Below are 13,975 nucleotides of genomic sequence, written 5' to 3' on the forward strand. Positions count from 1 at the left end.
GCCAAGAGATTCCGTGAGACATGTCACTACTAGTGCATTCTTTCGTATAATCAGTACCAATTTACAGCTTGCTGTGTATGTCGCGGCGCCAGGGTGTGTTGGGATTGTCCTGACGTCCCGGGACGAGGTGGTCAATGGCCAAGGTATTGAGGAAACCTGGATGGACCTGATTTAGATTCGTGACGCCGCACATTTTCATCGTCGTCTCCAGTTCGTCGCGCAGAACTAGGAAAATGTCAGCATTCTCGTCATCTCTCGCACAGTATGCATCGCCCAGGAAGTCCAGGCATATATGAGACGAGAACAAGACTCACTCTCAATGTACCGTTCCACGCCCTCGGCACCATAATTAAGCCCGTACAACAACCCCCTACCAACACCCACGGCCTTGGCACCAAGACACAACGCCTTGAAAATATCCGTCCCGCGCGAGATGCCGCCGTCCACATACACCTCGACCCTGTCAAACACGTGCGGGCAATGCTTCTGCAACTCCAAAAGCACCATGATGGTCGCGGGGGCCGTGTCGAGGCTCCGCCCACCGTGGTTGGAGAGGACAATAGCCTCCACGCCGGCCTCGACGGCCAGCTCGGCGTCCATCCACGTCTGCACGCCCTTGAGGACGATGGGCAGGCCAGGAACGGTGCGGCGCAGCCAGGCGATGTCGGACCAGTTTACCGAGGCGTCGATGTAGCTTCCCATGATGCGGCCCAGGGCGCCGCCTTTGGCGTCGTTGACGGCGCGGGCGCCGGAGATGGGGGAGCCTAGGGACTCGTCGGACGCCACGCGCTCGTCGGCCTCGCGTTTGCCCGGGATCGGGGCGTCGATTGTGAGAAAAAGGGCCTTCACGCCCTGGGCCTGGGCGGAGCGGAGTAAGCGTTCCGAGTTGGCGCGGTTCTTGTCGACGTAGAGCTGGAAGAAGACGGGCACGTCGTAAGGGGTTGTGGGTTCGTGCTCGCGCTGGGCGGCGAGGATGTCCTCGAGCGGGAAGGAGGCGGAGACGGAGACGCACTGCGGGACGCCGGCGGATTTGCAGGCGCGGCCGAGTTCCTTTTCGCCGTCTGGGTGGACGAGGCGGGCCATTGCGGTGGGGGGGCAGAAGATGGGGGACCGCATCGGGTGGGAGAGCATCGTTGTTGCGGTGGTGACGGCGGCGACGTCGACGAGGACGCGGGGGCGGAGGGTGATGCGGGAGTAGAGGGATGCGTTGCGGGTTTTTGTGTGGAGGTCTGTCGCGGCGGAGGAGACGAAGGCCCAGGCTTTGGGGGAGAGGGAGGTGGAGGCTGCGGATTCGAAGTCGTGGGCGCTTATGAGGGTGGTGAGGGGTGGTTTGGAGGGGATGGTTGGTGGTGATGGTGTTTGGCTGTTTTGCTTGTGAGATGGATCTTGCTGCTGCGGCCACTTGTGAGGTTGAGGCTTGGCCATGATGGCTCCTGGTGGTAATACGCCCTTGTGGTGCGAGGTGGGTATGGTCGATTTGACCAGGTTAGGCCCGTGGACTTCAGAGTAGACCTCTGTTGCGTCTTTGCCTGCGCACTTGAGGATCACGGCGATGCCGCCTGGGTGCTCGCGAACAAACTCTGTGAAATCGTACACGGCGCCGTCGATGGCGAGCCAGAGATCGTCGAGGCGGTTGTGTTTTGATACCTCGGCGGGCGTCAGTGTAAGAGGGGGCATATTCTTATCAGGAGGGCACACGTAAAATGGTTAGAAGCAGGGCGTGAGAAGGAGGGATGATATTGGGAGGTGTAGTCTTGAATCACCGTCTTTGTATGTCGTCGCGGGCCGGGCGCCAAGGCGTAGTCTGACATGTCCCGGCACCGAAGGGGGTAGTCGATTTCGGGCGGTATTGCGCCGAGAGCGTCGCTCGGGGCGGTGGGGCTGCAGCGTGCCGTCCTCCCCGGGTTTCCCTTTTGATGCAACTCTGGCAATTGCCCATGGATGATGGCCGCCCCCCATGCAGGCGGGGGTGGATTGCCCCCCCAGGGCCATGGGGGATTTTCTCGCTCGCTAAAAATGCACGGATACAGAGGTCGTCATCACTGTAAATCACCGATATCGCATTGGGTCGTGGGGTCCAGTCATGGTCTCATGGTGGGAGAGGAATTATTTTTATTTCTTTTTCATGTGGAATCTACCCCTCCAAAACCTCTCATATGAATCTCGCGCGACATCACCCCGCCAAGGCCTTCCCAATGAGACTCAAAGCCCTCTCGCTGTGGTTCATTTTCAATGCCAGCGCGTGTCCCTCCTCGCTCATCTTGGCCCACGTCTTGCGCAAGATGCCAATAATCTTGCCTTCATCAACCTCCTCCTTGCTCTCAAAGTCGTCAAAGTGATCGTCAAGGAAGACGAGACACGCCACGTCCTCGAGGACCTGCGTCTCGTCGTCCTTGCTGAGGTTCTCCTTGCGGATGAGCGCCGCCACGCGGTCGACGTCCTCCTGGGGAATCGCGGGCTGGATGGCGGACGACGAGGTGAGGAGCTCAGCCACCTGGGCGGCGGCTTGGGACTTGAGCTTCGCGCGCCAGGTGAGGTAGCCCGGACGGGTCATTGGGTACGTGTTGCGGGGAATCTCCCATCTACGGGTTGCAAATCAGGTGAGTCAGAAAGTGAGGCCGGTGAATTACTAGGGAGGGGGGTATCCTTATTCATCGCCATGATATGATATGCTTGACATGCACATCGCGATGCTTGTAATTGCTTGTGTTAAAAAAGGGAAAAATTGCTTAATTGCGAATGTTACCTCCTGAAATGCTGGGCTCGGCAGGCCAGTTGTAGAACCGGAGGCGCCGCCGGACACCTCACGGCGAGCCAGCGGGTCATCTTCTGGGCATAGTGAAGCTCAAAAGGCACCGACTCAACGGACGATGGTCTGGGGTCTTGCTTGTGGGCCTCGTCGATCAGCTCAAGGGCCTTGAGGTAATTGGGTGGCAGATCGGGCAGTGAAGACGACGCTGCCATTTTGGCGTGTGCGATGTGGGATGCGGGATACGAGATATGGCGGGTGTTGGGATGAGTGAGTTTGTACGGCCGTCGCTGGTGAGAGAAGAGTTGGTTGCTGTTTCAGGCCTTGCGAGAACTTCTTGGCCAGTGAGAGAGAAAGCCGCTAGTCGCCCCTTTCAGTCTTTCAGAGACCGAAATGCAACCACCGACGGCGGGTTCAGGACGATGAGTAAGCCCGGGGGCATGATTGGCCGTCACTCATGTATATACACATCTACTCCGTACCTTAAAGTAAGGTACCTTATTAGGTGCCGGACCTGCATCAGAGGCTCAGCGCCGTGGACCAATCCCCGGACCTTGTCGTTAACATCACATTGATATTTCCCACACATCCCACTCCTCCGAATCCTCCCCCACACGACCGACCACAGCTCTACCAAACTTACCAAACTTCCCAATCAATATCACACTCAGCACGTCGCACAATTAACGCCTATTTTCAGCATGTAGATCGACGGGACCCATTACATGTCAACCCGTTGACGCCATGCACCCGGCAGATCGCCCTGCCGCCCGGTCTCGCCTGTTCTAGACCGGAGGATACTTTAAGATCCAGCGAGGGGGGGGGGGCATGGAACTTGCACTGGCGAGAACCTTAGGGACCCCGAACAGCGGCGTTTCGTCCCTTCGTCCCACCATGACTGATGTGATGTCTGATCATTGATGCTGCATACGCACACTTCCCGTATGATTCATGCTCGTTGATTGGTCCGCCCCATTTAACCGCTCAAGCTGAAATTTGACACTTTGGCAGTCTGATGAAGCCGTATTAATAGCTTTCAAGGAGGTCCTCTGCCGCCTGCCCCATCTTGGCTGTCAAAGCCAGCTTCACGTTTTTATTTCCGTGTTCGTGCTCACCATAGCCACAAGCAGATTTTTTCTCTTCTTTTCTGGTTTTTACCTACCTTACAGAATTGATTCAATCGTAGGATATGCCTGTCTAGCTGGGAAAGAATGACGAAACGTTGTTCCTTCCTGCTTGGGTGAAATCGTAGCTTCCTGATTTCTAGCCCTGTGACTACTGGCTCCTGCCTCCTTTGCCAATTTCACCTGCCTCAGCCATCGGCAAGGTCAACCATCCACCTGATCCTCTATTCTTTCTTCCAACTACACACCAAACTTCTCACAAAGAACGACTTTGTGACCATCGCCAAGTGCGAATTCTCAGCTGGCACTCTCATTGATAAATCTATCAATAGAACACAACAACCTCACCATCGTTCTCCAACATCAATCACAAAGTAGGGGCTTACCTACAACTCACTCATCAATATCAGAACCAAGCCCATCGACGGCGCCCGACCAATCTCACAAGCAAGAACTCCAAGTGCAGCATCAATCAACGCGTCTTCTGAATACAATCGGCAACTGTCACTCTCGGCGGATTGAATATCGCAGATTGGACGATTGCAGTAATTCCTGGAACGGAAGCAACGACTGCCGATCTCACATCTTTTTGGTATTCAGGGTAATTACAGGCAGACCAAACTTGAAAAGTGAGCTACAGTTCCAGCCAAACTTCCCTTCTCAAATTTACACTTCGCTTTGCTGATACACATTCCAGTTTCACCTCTTAAATCCTTCACGACTTGACACACTCATGCCTACACAATGACCAAGGCTAACAACAAGGCCGCCGTAGCGGTTGACGATGCCACATCCTCCATTACAGCAGTGACCGACGATGACGCCATGACCCTTGTCGACCTGTTTGGAGATCTTGACGTTGAGGAACTCACCGAGCCTGACAACCGAACCACATCTGGGGAGTCAACCAGCATTGTGAGTTCGGAGGTCAGTACAGACGTTGCTGATAGGGAGGTCGACCTCAAGACGAAGCCAAGCGAGAAGGGCAAGGCCGCAGATACCGAAAGTAAGGTGGCTACAGAAGCAGAAACATCTTCTGTAGTCACATCAGAAGCTGCCAGTTCAGAGGTGGCTGAGTCGTTAGCTTCTGGCGAGACAGCCTCAGAAGACAAGAGCACAACCGACGATGCATCTTCAAAGAGCGGATATGCCTCTGCTGGCGCTCAATCATCAAGCGCAGGCGAGTGGACGGACTCAGAGGATGCCCTCATAATCAGTATGAAAGAGGGTGGAGAGAGCTGGGCCTCCATCGGCAACGCAATCAACAGAGGCAAGAACGAAGTCAAAAAGCGCTGGCACGTGTTGAAGATCAACGTTGCCAATTCGACCGAATCCGGAGGAGAGTCCATCCAAACTGGATCTCAGGCCGATACTGAGGCTGATGACAAAACCGCTGTGAGCCAAGACGAGGCAAAGAAGGCAGATGACGACAAGTACAAATCCAAGGCAGAGAGAAAGGCCGAGCGCAAAGCCGAGAAGCAGAAGCAGAAGAACAACGAGACCCCCAAGGCCGATGACAAGCCGAAAGAGTCACAGAAACCTTCCAAGGAAGTCAAGATCACTGAGGGCAAGAAGCTAGAGGCGAAGAAATCTGAGCCCAAGCCCAAGGAGCCCAGACAAAGAAGCAAACCCTCCAAGCCTACCCCGTCAGAAAGCTCGTCGTCAAAGCCTGCTACCTCAGACTCCAACGATGAGACTCCGAGCTCATCCTACCGAGACCGGTTCAACCTCCTCCGCGACACCTCCTCGGCCTCCGAGTCAACGTCCTCCGCTACCAGCGCAGACGAGAACGACGCCGATCCCCAAGCTAAATACGAACGCGAACTTGTCGGACAGCAACGCTACATCCGCCGTCACGTCCACCCAGCACTCTACCCTCCCGCGCCGGCAGCATCTTATAAGAGAAAGAGGCCGCTTCCTCCTCCCGCCAATAGACAAGCGCCCAGCCCGGCAGACAGACAGCAGCGCCGCGATGACGCGACGCTCGCGGCTGTGGTGTCCAAGAGGGAGGCGACAAAGTGGCTCGAGATGCAGGCCAACTTTTTCAACGCCACGGGCCGAATGGTGCCGCTTCACATGATCAAGTCGAGGTGCGAGGCCGAAGAGGACCGAGGCAAGGCCGCTGGCGTGCGGAGTTGGGCTTCCTCGGTGGCCGGTAGCGAGGATCTGTTGGACCCTAACGAGGGTCGGGACGCTCCTGAAGATGCTCTGGTCGATGATGACGAAGATTGATACCCCTTTTTTTCTTTTCTTACACTTGTTTGCGAGATGCGACCCCTATGAGATGCCTGACTCGAGGGGTGACGACTGACGAATGATGATGACGACGGTTACGGCCTCACCCTTTTTCGTCTACAAGACTTTGATCATGAATCTGATTTGGGACATCTGGGTTTAGACGGATGGGATGGGCTACGGGATACCAAAAAGAATTGGGGTTGGGGATTCGGGATAATGGAATAGACGGGGGAATAATTTGCGTTTTGTTTTCTTGTTTTGGGCTGTCTCTGGGTAAACAAGGTAGTTCCTTACTACACGAGGACTAAGGATTCTTCACCATAGCCAGCCAACTTTTGCATTTTCTTTTCTTTCTGCTACTTCGCAGGGATTTGGGGGTGGGGGGCGTCGAGAACGTAGCAAAGCTAAGCCGAATGAGAGAGAGTGAAACCAAATTCACAGTTGATACTCCGTACTCGATGCTAACCTTTTTTGCACGCTATGTTGTTCATGATTTTGTGATTGGTCTGAGTTTCGATCTCAAAGCATCTCAGTTGCCATGGAATACAACTTGCATAGAAATGCCCAAGTCTTGAAAGTCCTACAGAAAGAAAAAGTACAGACTACCACCAGCAGCCACCGCAGAGGACGGGGTATCAATAGGATCAACTATTACAACCAAAAAAAAAAAAAACAGCCATCATACGTAGCGCATGTAGAAAGAACCCCCTAATTTTCAATTCACCTCCCGTTCTTGCCGTATCCAAGATATAAGTACAAGTAAGCAGCCCTTGAAACTGTTGAAAGGGTCTGCTGTAATATTATATGCCGCCCAGTGCGCCGTTTGAGATGCTGTGCGCGCTCAAAGTATCGAGAATGCCCGCCTCGACCTGCTCAACTCCGCTGTGGCGGTAATCTGTCGAGCTGAATTTTTATACATCGATGAAGCTCGGGAAAGAGTTACCCGTCTTCAGGAAAGAAAGGTCGTCATACGCAACCCGAGCGTGGCTTTCGCCATTGGTCGGAGCAGGAGTCTCGGACGACCGCCACCAAGCTACGTGTCCCCGAGGAACTCGTGACCGGAGATGGAGTAAGATCGAGTGTGCCCCATCCAAAACATAGAATGGTCATCATTGAACCAAGCGACCGACCACTCAGATGGGATTCTCCATTCCAGGGGCCATTGTCGATCCTGGAGGTGCAGCCGGAGTCGGGCTTGTTCCTCTAGTCAAAGTGTTGTTGCTCGACCCAAGCCCTCGCTTCATCATCTTGCCCAGGACGGTGACCAGCTCGCAAGCATCAGAAAACATGTCGTCATCCATGCCCTCGGTCGCCTCGTAGACCTCGGATATGGCATCCTTGGCTAGTTTCCGGCTCCCGTCAGCGTCGTGTACACACTCGTAGAGGAACGCGGCGTATTCCGTCTTGACAGAGAGTCGTAATGAGTGGGATCCCCAGAGGTGTTGGTCAGCTAGGGCAATCGCCTCCTTGAAGTACTTGTGCGCTTCGGGGAGGTAGTCTCTCGGCGGCTCGAGGAAAGCGGCGGGTTGGTCGGAGCCGCTTCGAGGAGCGAAACCCGGCGGAGGGTTCACTGGGCCGCCCTCAAGGGCATGCGTAGGCTGTATTGAGCCCTGTGATGAGTTCCAATCCTCTCTTGCGATCCCTTTGCCTTTGTCCAACCTTGGCGGGGTTAATCCAGCCATTGTGTCTGGAGTTGCGATGCCCATGGTGGACACTGCAGGTTTGTTGTGAAACAGGACGAAGATGTGGTAGAAGGATGCTCGTAGCTTGTACGCCAATACCCGGAGTTCTGTGTGGTTTCCCACCATGGGAATCACATATTGCTGGAGCATCACTAGGCCCTCCCTTGAGAGCCAGATGATGTGGAAAATGAGGTCGAGGGACTGGGGCGCGCGGGCGGCATCGGGTCTGCGCTGTTTCTTCGCTGTGACGAGTTGCTCTGCGAGGCTTAGAGAGAGTCCGAGGATCTTGTAAAGCATTGAGGATAAGAGGGGATTATCGTTTTCGACGGTTTTGGCCCATTTTCCGAGGAACTTCTGGTCCACTTCGGAGGAAGCCATTGGGACTGGCTCGCACGTGTGCTGCCGGTGAGAGGGCGAAGATTAGTATCGCGGCTTCCCTAGACTTGTCGAAGAAGTGGCCAAATCAAAGTGAGGAATCTGACTGGAAATGGCCGGAGGTTTCCCAATAAATAACTAAGTGCCGTTCTTGGCGCTGAATCAGAGTTGCTCAGTAGAAGGGCGTCAATGGCCGGGAGTGAGTCGCGGGCAGTAGTGAATGCGCCAGAATTATGAGAGCTGCAAGATGCTCGATGGTGAGATGATATTCGGGAAGCAGAACAAGCCGACGACGTTTTTATCTTTGGCCTGATAATGAGACTGAGTTATGCCGGTTGTCAGCGACTACGGGCGTTGATCGCATTGAGTGTAATCTGGGAGAAATGGATACTCACAGGTATAATACATTACAGCAAGTATTAAGTGAGGGAGTCCGACCGTTCGACCAATTGGCAACTTGCTAGGCGCAGAAATCGATTATCCAAGTGAGAGCAGGATGAGGCTCAAGTGAGAAAATGGGTGATTGAGTGGTCGTTTTCGCAAATAGCATGACGACGTCGCTCAGTGCTTGGGTGGGTTTTCGTCGAGAGGCCTTTGGAAAGCAGGCGTAGGTGAGCTACCAGATGGGCTACGAGGGCGATCCCTGGGAGAATAAACGAGTGTCAGAGGGCAATGCCGGCGTAGGAGGCGGTGAAGAGCGGGCGTGAGCGTGAGCGTAGGCGTGGCTGCGGGGGCGGGACCAAGTGCCAAAGGTCCGTCAACGTCTTGGTGGGAGCAGGCGGGACCGAATCAGACGAGATGAGGCGGCTGGCAGCAGTCGCGGTCGTTGAATTGAGGTGTTACGAGGTACGATGTTGGATGTCGGGCTATGAAGGCATCTCGACAGTGGTTAAGGACGAGTCGAGGAATGGCAACGATGCAGGTAAGTTTTGAGACGGGTTCAGGCGATGTAATGTAATGTAAGGTAATGTAGGTAGCTGCAGGTTATATGTGCCCTAAAGGAGAGCTTGCAGACAAAGGCGCAGAGGACTGGGGCGTGCGGTCGTATTGTGCATGAACGAGTGTGGGCCTTTGCAAGAGCTCCTGCGCGGTCTGGCCGTAAGATAGGTGGTGTAGAGCTTGGAGAGCCGAGGCCGGGTGGGAATGGAGGCACTTCCTAGGGTACTGGTACAGATAAATGACGAAGTCACCCAACAGGTACCGTACAGGTAATGGCGGCTACGCGATAGGACGTCTGAGTATGGAGTTTTTGAGCACCAGGGGTCGGGTGCTTATGCGATGAGAGAAGTGGGAGCAGCAACAGCGGCCGTGGGCGATGTCGTACAGAGACGAGAGGCAGCGAATGAAGTCGGGTATTGTAGGTTGGATGAGGGGGGCAAGATGCTGCAAGATGAGTTGTCCACCCCTCGGAAGACGCGCGCACCGTGTGAGTCAAGGCTCGAGAGTGGTTGATGTGGGAGGCCCGGTGGAATCGAGTGCGAAGACGGTTGTTGGATTGGGCGCAAGTGACATCAGCCTCCAATTGCTTAGGCTGGGGCTGGAAAAGCTAGGTATTCGTAGGTACGACGAATATTCAGCCAAAGTGGTGAGAAAGAAAGAGAAAGAAGAAGAGCTTGCCTGGAGCTGGAACTGGAACTGGAACTGGAACTGGAGCTAATAGAGCTTGGGCTGGAAAGTGAAAGCTGGAGCTGGACTGGACGGAGGCAGGAAACAACCTGGTAACAAGGCTTGCAAGTGTGCAAGTCAAGGTATCCGTACTCCGTAAGGTAAGGTAAGCCAAGCACAGGCACCGTTTCCCACGAACTTGGACGGGGACACGGGGGGTAAAAAGATGCCCGCGCTAAGGTACCCTGGAAGGTACCTAAGTTGGGGATCCCTGCGACCCGCTTCCCTTCTGAACTCAGGTGTGAGATGAGCACTTGCAATTGCGAACTTGTCCACTTGCCCCAGGCCCCCAGCATGGAAAGCCGAAAGAGCCAGACACACCACCAAGGTGGGAGCGAAGACGGGAATCCTTCCTGGTCACTTTCTTGCTGCTTGCCTTGCCTCCACCGGCCCTCTCTTCCACCCATCGGCAATCTTCCTCTTCCAGCTCGCTCTCCGAACAAACAGCGGCAATGCTGATATCACCTCAGTCATCGCTTCATCCTACCAATACTTAGTTAGTACTGTACGCATTGCGACGTGCTTCTTCCGTTCTTCAGTCACTCGCCATCCAAGCTTTCCACATGACCGCGCTACGGGACCAAGCGCCGTTCATCTGAACCCTAGGTCTAGGATGCTATATGATCTGAATTGACGCCGACGACGCGATAGCGCCGCGCTTTCCTTCTGACACGCGGGACCACGCTCCGAGACAAGCCGACTAACCAACTAATCGTCCCAAGGGTCCGCGGGGTCTCAACTCTCGAGTATTCTTCACTCACCAGTAGCTTGCTCGGCTGGCCTGGACCCCTCTATGACTACGAGTATGCGCAGACATTGTCTTCTTCGGTTCTTGAGACAGATAGGAGTTTCTCCCAATCGTTGCGACGACGGCGGCCAAACTTGACGCGACACGATCCTTACTTCCAAAGCATCTTCTCACACTATTCCCGTCATATCATCATATCACGCCGGGCTGAGACACGGGAGATGCCATCTCGCTTGATGCGCACAAATCAGCTTGAGCCGCTGTCTTGCTTGCTTTTCCTCCCTCACTTCGCCGAACCTGTCTTTCGCGTTGCTTTGAGACTTCGTCATGCGCCCACACAGACAGGCGTAATGCGCTCTGGTGGCCCGCTGCTGGCGACTTGATATTGGTCGTATGCTCCCCACGCAAGCCTACTTCTGGCCGTGCCCAGAGTGTTTGATGCACCCTACAGATACGCAGGCAAAGGCAAAGCAAGGGGCTCGAAGGCGCACAACGTGGCCGGATGTCGACTGTCGAGAGTGAGACTCGAGTATCCTTCCCGTCGCCCTCGAACAGCAACGAATAAATAGCCCGTGCGACTGTCACCCTGGACAGTCTGGGGGTTTCAGAATACCCAGCTCACGTCCCGAAACAAATGCTGCTCGGACATCGTGGTGTATTCACCGATCCATGTTGCACAAAGCCGTCTTGTACGAGGAAGACTGGGTGGGTTAAATGGCACAAGTCGTCCGTCGTGGAATAACTTGTGAAGTTGTGCTCCACGGTGTTTCCACCCAAATGAGGTACGTACCGCTCATTCGACCCACCAGCGTTTGGTAGTGGCCCCGACCCGGTTCACTCTAGTCTATCTTGGGGTTAGCGTCCAACGTCTCTTGATCGCCTTCTGATCTGACCAACGGGACGCGGCGCGCCTTCTCAAAGCAGGGAAAACGTCCCTTTTGCGAGAGACTCAACTCTCGGCATCCCAGCCACCTCTTTTTTTCACTGTACCAAAGTCCAAAGTCTGAAGATTCCCCCTACTCTCAGTCGCGATTCGCCGACCTCATGTGCGGCCTCCCAGAGGCCTCAATGGTGCCAGCGCATAAGTCAATGGCCTCGCTGCGCCTGACAACTGCGCGTATTCCAATCCCAGCGCTCCAAGGAACACCTCGCACTGTTACGCCACGCCAACACACGAGTGCCAATGAACCGGATTATTATAGTGAAGAGAAGAATGACCCTGGATCTGACAAGCCTATGGCCCATTACCAACCTCACGCTTGGCCATGATCAATGCGGCCGCCCCTCCTTCTCAATTCACCAGCTTATTCTTCACTGAATGGCGTTCGATCTTTGAGACTACAAGAAACCCAACATACCGCTTACATACTGAAGCACGGCCTAACTAACGACTGCAGAAGTGAGCAGCAGCAGCAGCAGCAGCAGCAGCAACAAACAGGCAGTACCAAGACTGGCGGTGAAGAATAGGCATCCAGGCTCTTACGGCTACTGTGTATGTCACCGATGTCATTTTGGAATCACGATTTCTTCCATGTCTCTTCATGGGTCCACCTCCACTCCGCTTTGTCGAGAGACGTGATGGGAGCTTTTCTCGGGTGGCGAGCCCTGGGATGTGTAAGTTGGTGCAGACAAAAACCACACGTGCAGGCGTGCCTTGTGACATGGCCTGCCAACTTCTGTACATGTCTCCAACGGATTGATTGAGGTCGCAGTACAAACGCATCCTCTCTGTATGTGTTGTCATTCACAGGTGAGAGCGGCTGTCGCACTTTCTGCCAGCCCCAATGTTGCGCACTCCGCCACCAGACTGTACGACCTCGTCATCTCACTCGGAGTCGGACTCGCTTCTCGACTGCGTTACACTACGATCCTGAGATGATGGGGCCTGCAGCCCTATATGCTACGATCACAGCCTCGATGCCGGGCGAGGTTGAAGATGGACCAGCCGTTATGGATCCCCTTGGTCGTGTCGACTTGCCTCAAATTCAGCACGAGAGACATCATGACGTTGGTCGGGCACCACATTTTGGAACGTGGATGCATTCATCAGACAGTGCAACACACCCCTTTGCCAGTTGTCTTTTCGACCAACATGTGAAGCTGAATGGAATAGTGACCGGACCCAAAGCATTCTTTCCCCCATTTGTGTGTCCTTCGTTATTCTCGAATGAGAACAGAGGATTCCGTTTGAGACTCTGCATCGCTTCGTTCCTGGTTCCTGGCCGCGGTAACCACCGTTTGCTTTCCCGGAGCGGGATGCTGCAGCTTCCGGGCGACCCGCGGACCCGCGCCCTGCTTGGGAGAGGAGATTTGATAGATCTCGGTGCTTCGGTTTGGGGTTTCCTCCTTTTTTTCTTTGGTCTTTGGTCGTACCTCGCCTTCGGCTCGAGTGCCATGTAGGGTAAGGGTGAAGGAGGCTTCCTACAGCTTCTCAAACGGTGTTGTCTGGTAGGGTCGAGGTGATGCCGTAGCTTGTGGTTTGGTGCCCGACGTAGGCAAACTGTACTGACGTTGGTATGTTTGACAATGATGTGTTTCCAAGACAGGGGAAACTACAAATACGTGCTCGTGCTCTTGTGGTCGGTATTTCTCAGGTGTGCTTTAGATCTTTTGGATCTTGTTATTGACCCAACATCATCACATTCGTTTCTTACACGCCTTTCAAGATACCAACGAGCGAGCCTCAACCTCTGTTCGAGTCTGAGCTTAAGTCTCTCAGCTGCAACTATATATCACCAGTTGCCGAGATACATTCCCTAGGAATTGGACAAACACAAAGCCTCATTACTCTGAGAGAACCCATCAACAAGCAAAGCTGTTCCTCCATACGCCAAGTTTCAACCACTCATGCTCAACACTTCAATATTCACTTTCTCGCAATATCAAGCAACCAAATCACTAATTCACAATCACAACCTCCCCATCCAACACGAGCACAACAGCACAAGCCCAAAATGTGCCAATACTACGCCCACGCCTTCACGTGCAAACACCTCTCCTTTACGTTCGCCCGCTTCTGCCAACCCGCTAGCCTCATCCAGAAGCCCTGCGCCAAGAGGCAGGTATGGCAGACTATCGGTCTCGACGACGCTTGCGAGGAGTGCTTGACCTGGTTCCCTGATCAGTACCCGTGCCGGAGGCCGCGGTATCAGTGAGCTAGAAGGTTTGTCGTGGACTTGGGATGGCGCAGGATGTGGTGGATGTTCGTCGCCGTTGGACTGGTTTCCCGGCGACTCCATGGTCGTTTATTTGAGAGTGGGTTTCGAGTCTTTAGAGATAAGATGCTTCATGGCAGTTTTTGTTGTGGATTTTTGGAGTCATGGCAGTCGGCGTCAACAAGAGGTTATGAAAGGTGAATAGTTTAGAGGAGGTCAGAATGGGTACATCGCAGGCG

At 54.2% G+C, this 13,975-nt stretch overlaps 6 protein-coding genes across 6 annotated transcripts; 3 read left to right on the plus strand and 3 right to left on the minus strand.

Moving 5' to 3' along the window:
- Window positions 1-61: 61 nt before the first annotated feature.
- On the minus strand, window positions 62-1,677 carry BDP81DRAFT_444348 (FMN-dependent dehydrogenase; the record flags this gene model as incomplete). Its single annotated transcript, XM_060591827.1, has 2 exons — window positions 62-225; window positions 315-1,677. The coding sequence occupies 2 exons, from the start codon at window positions 1,675-1,677 to the stop codon at window positions 62-64; spliced, it is 1,527 nt and encodes a 508-aa protein (XP_060451693.1).
- Window positions 1,678-1,896: 219 nt separating this feature from the next.
- On the minus strand, window positions 1,897-3,109 carry BDP81DRAFT_413103 (glutamyl-tRNA synthetase). Its single transcript, XM_060589270.1, has 2 exons — window positions 2,747-3,109; window positions 1,897-2,582 (listed from the first exon to the last, which is right to left on the minus strand). Exons 1-2 carry the CDS (start codon window positions 2,962-2,964, stop codon window positions 2,174-2,176), a joined length of 627 nt encoding a protein of 208 aa, XP_060451694.1. The 5' UTR covers window positions 2,965-3,109; the 3' UTR covers window positions 1,897-2,173.
- Window positions 3,110-4,617: 1,508 nt separating this feature from the next.
- BDP81DRAFT_401689 (uncharacterized protein) lies at window positions 4,618-6,105 on the plus strand (the record flags this gene model as incomplete). The annotated part of the gene is made up of 1 exon (XM_060588817.1): window positions 4,618-6,105. One exon carries the CDS (start codon window positions 4,618-4,620, stop codon window positions 6,103-6,105), a length of 1,488 nt encoding a protein of 495 aa, XP_060451695.1.
- Window positions 6,106-7,228: 1,123 nt separating this feature from the next.
- BDP81DRAFT_7641 (14-3-3 domain-containing protein) lies at window positions 7,229-8,532 on the minus strand. Its single transcript, XM_060596253.1, has one exon. It carries the CDS (start codon window positions 8,169-8,171, stop codon window positions 7,245-7,247), a length of 927 nt encoding a protein of 308 aa, XP_060451696.1. The 5' UTR covers window positions 8,172-8,532; the 3' UTR covers window positions 7,229-7,244.
- A 3,837-nt stretch (window positions 8,533-12,369) lies between these two features.
- On the plus strand, window positions 12,370-13,205 carry BDP81DRAFT_7660 (uncharacterized protein). Its single transcript, XM_060596256.1, has one exon. It carries the CDS (start codon window positions 12,457-12,459, stop codon window positions 12,979-12,981), a length of 525 nt encoding a protein of 174 aa, XP_060451697.1. The 5' UTR covers window positions 12,370-12,456; the 3' UTR covers window positions 12,982-13,205.
- BDP81DRAFT_413109 (uncharacterized protein) lies at window positions 13,138-13,720 on the plus strand. Its single transcript, XM_060589271.1, has one exon. The coding sequence runs from the start codon at window positions 13,429-13,431 to the stop codon at window positions 13,687-13,689; it is 261 nt and encodes an 86-aa protein (XP_060451698.1). The 5' UTR covers window positions 13,138-13,428; the 3' UTR covers window positions 13,690-13,720.
- Window positions 13,721-13,975: the final 255 nt, after the last annotated feature.

The sequence above is a fragment of the Colletotrichum phormii genome (assembly GCF_030913505.1).
Source record: "Colletotrichum phormii strain CBS 102054 chromosome Unknown BDP81scaffold_1, whole genome shotgun sequence".
Taxonomy (NCBI): domain Eukaryota; kingdom Fungi; phylum Ascomycota; class Sordariomycetes; order Glomerellales; family Glomerellaceae; genus Colletotrichum; species Colletotrichum phormii.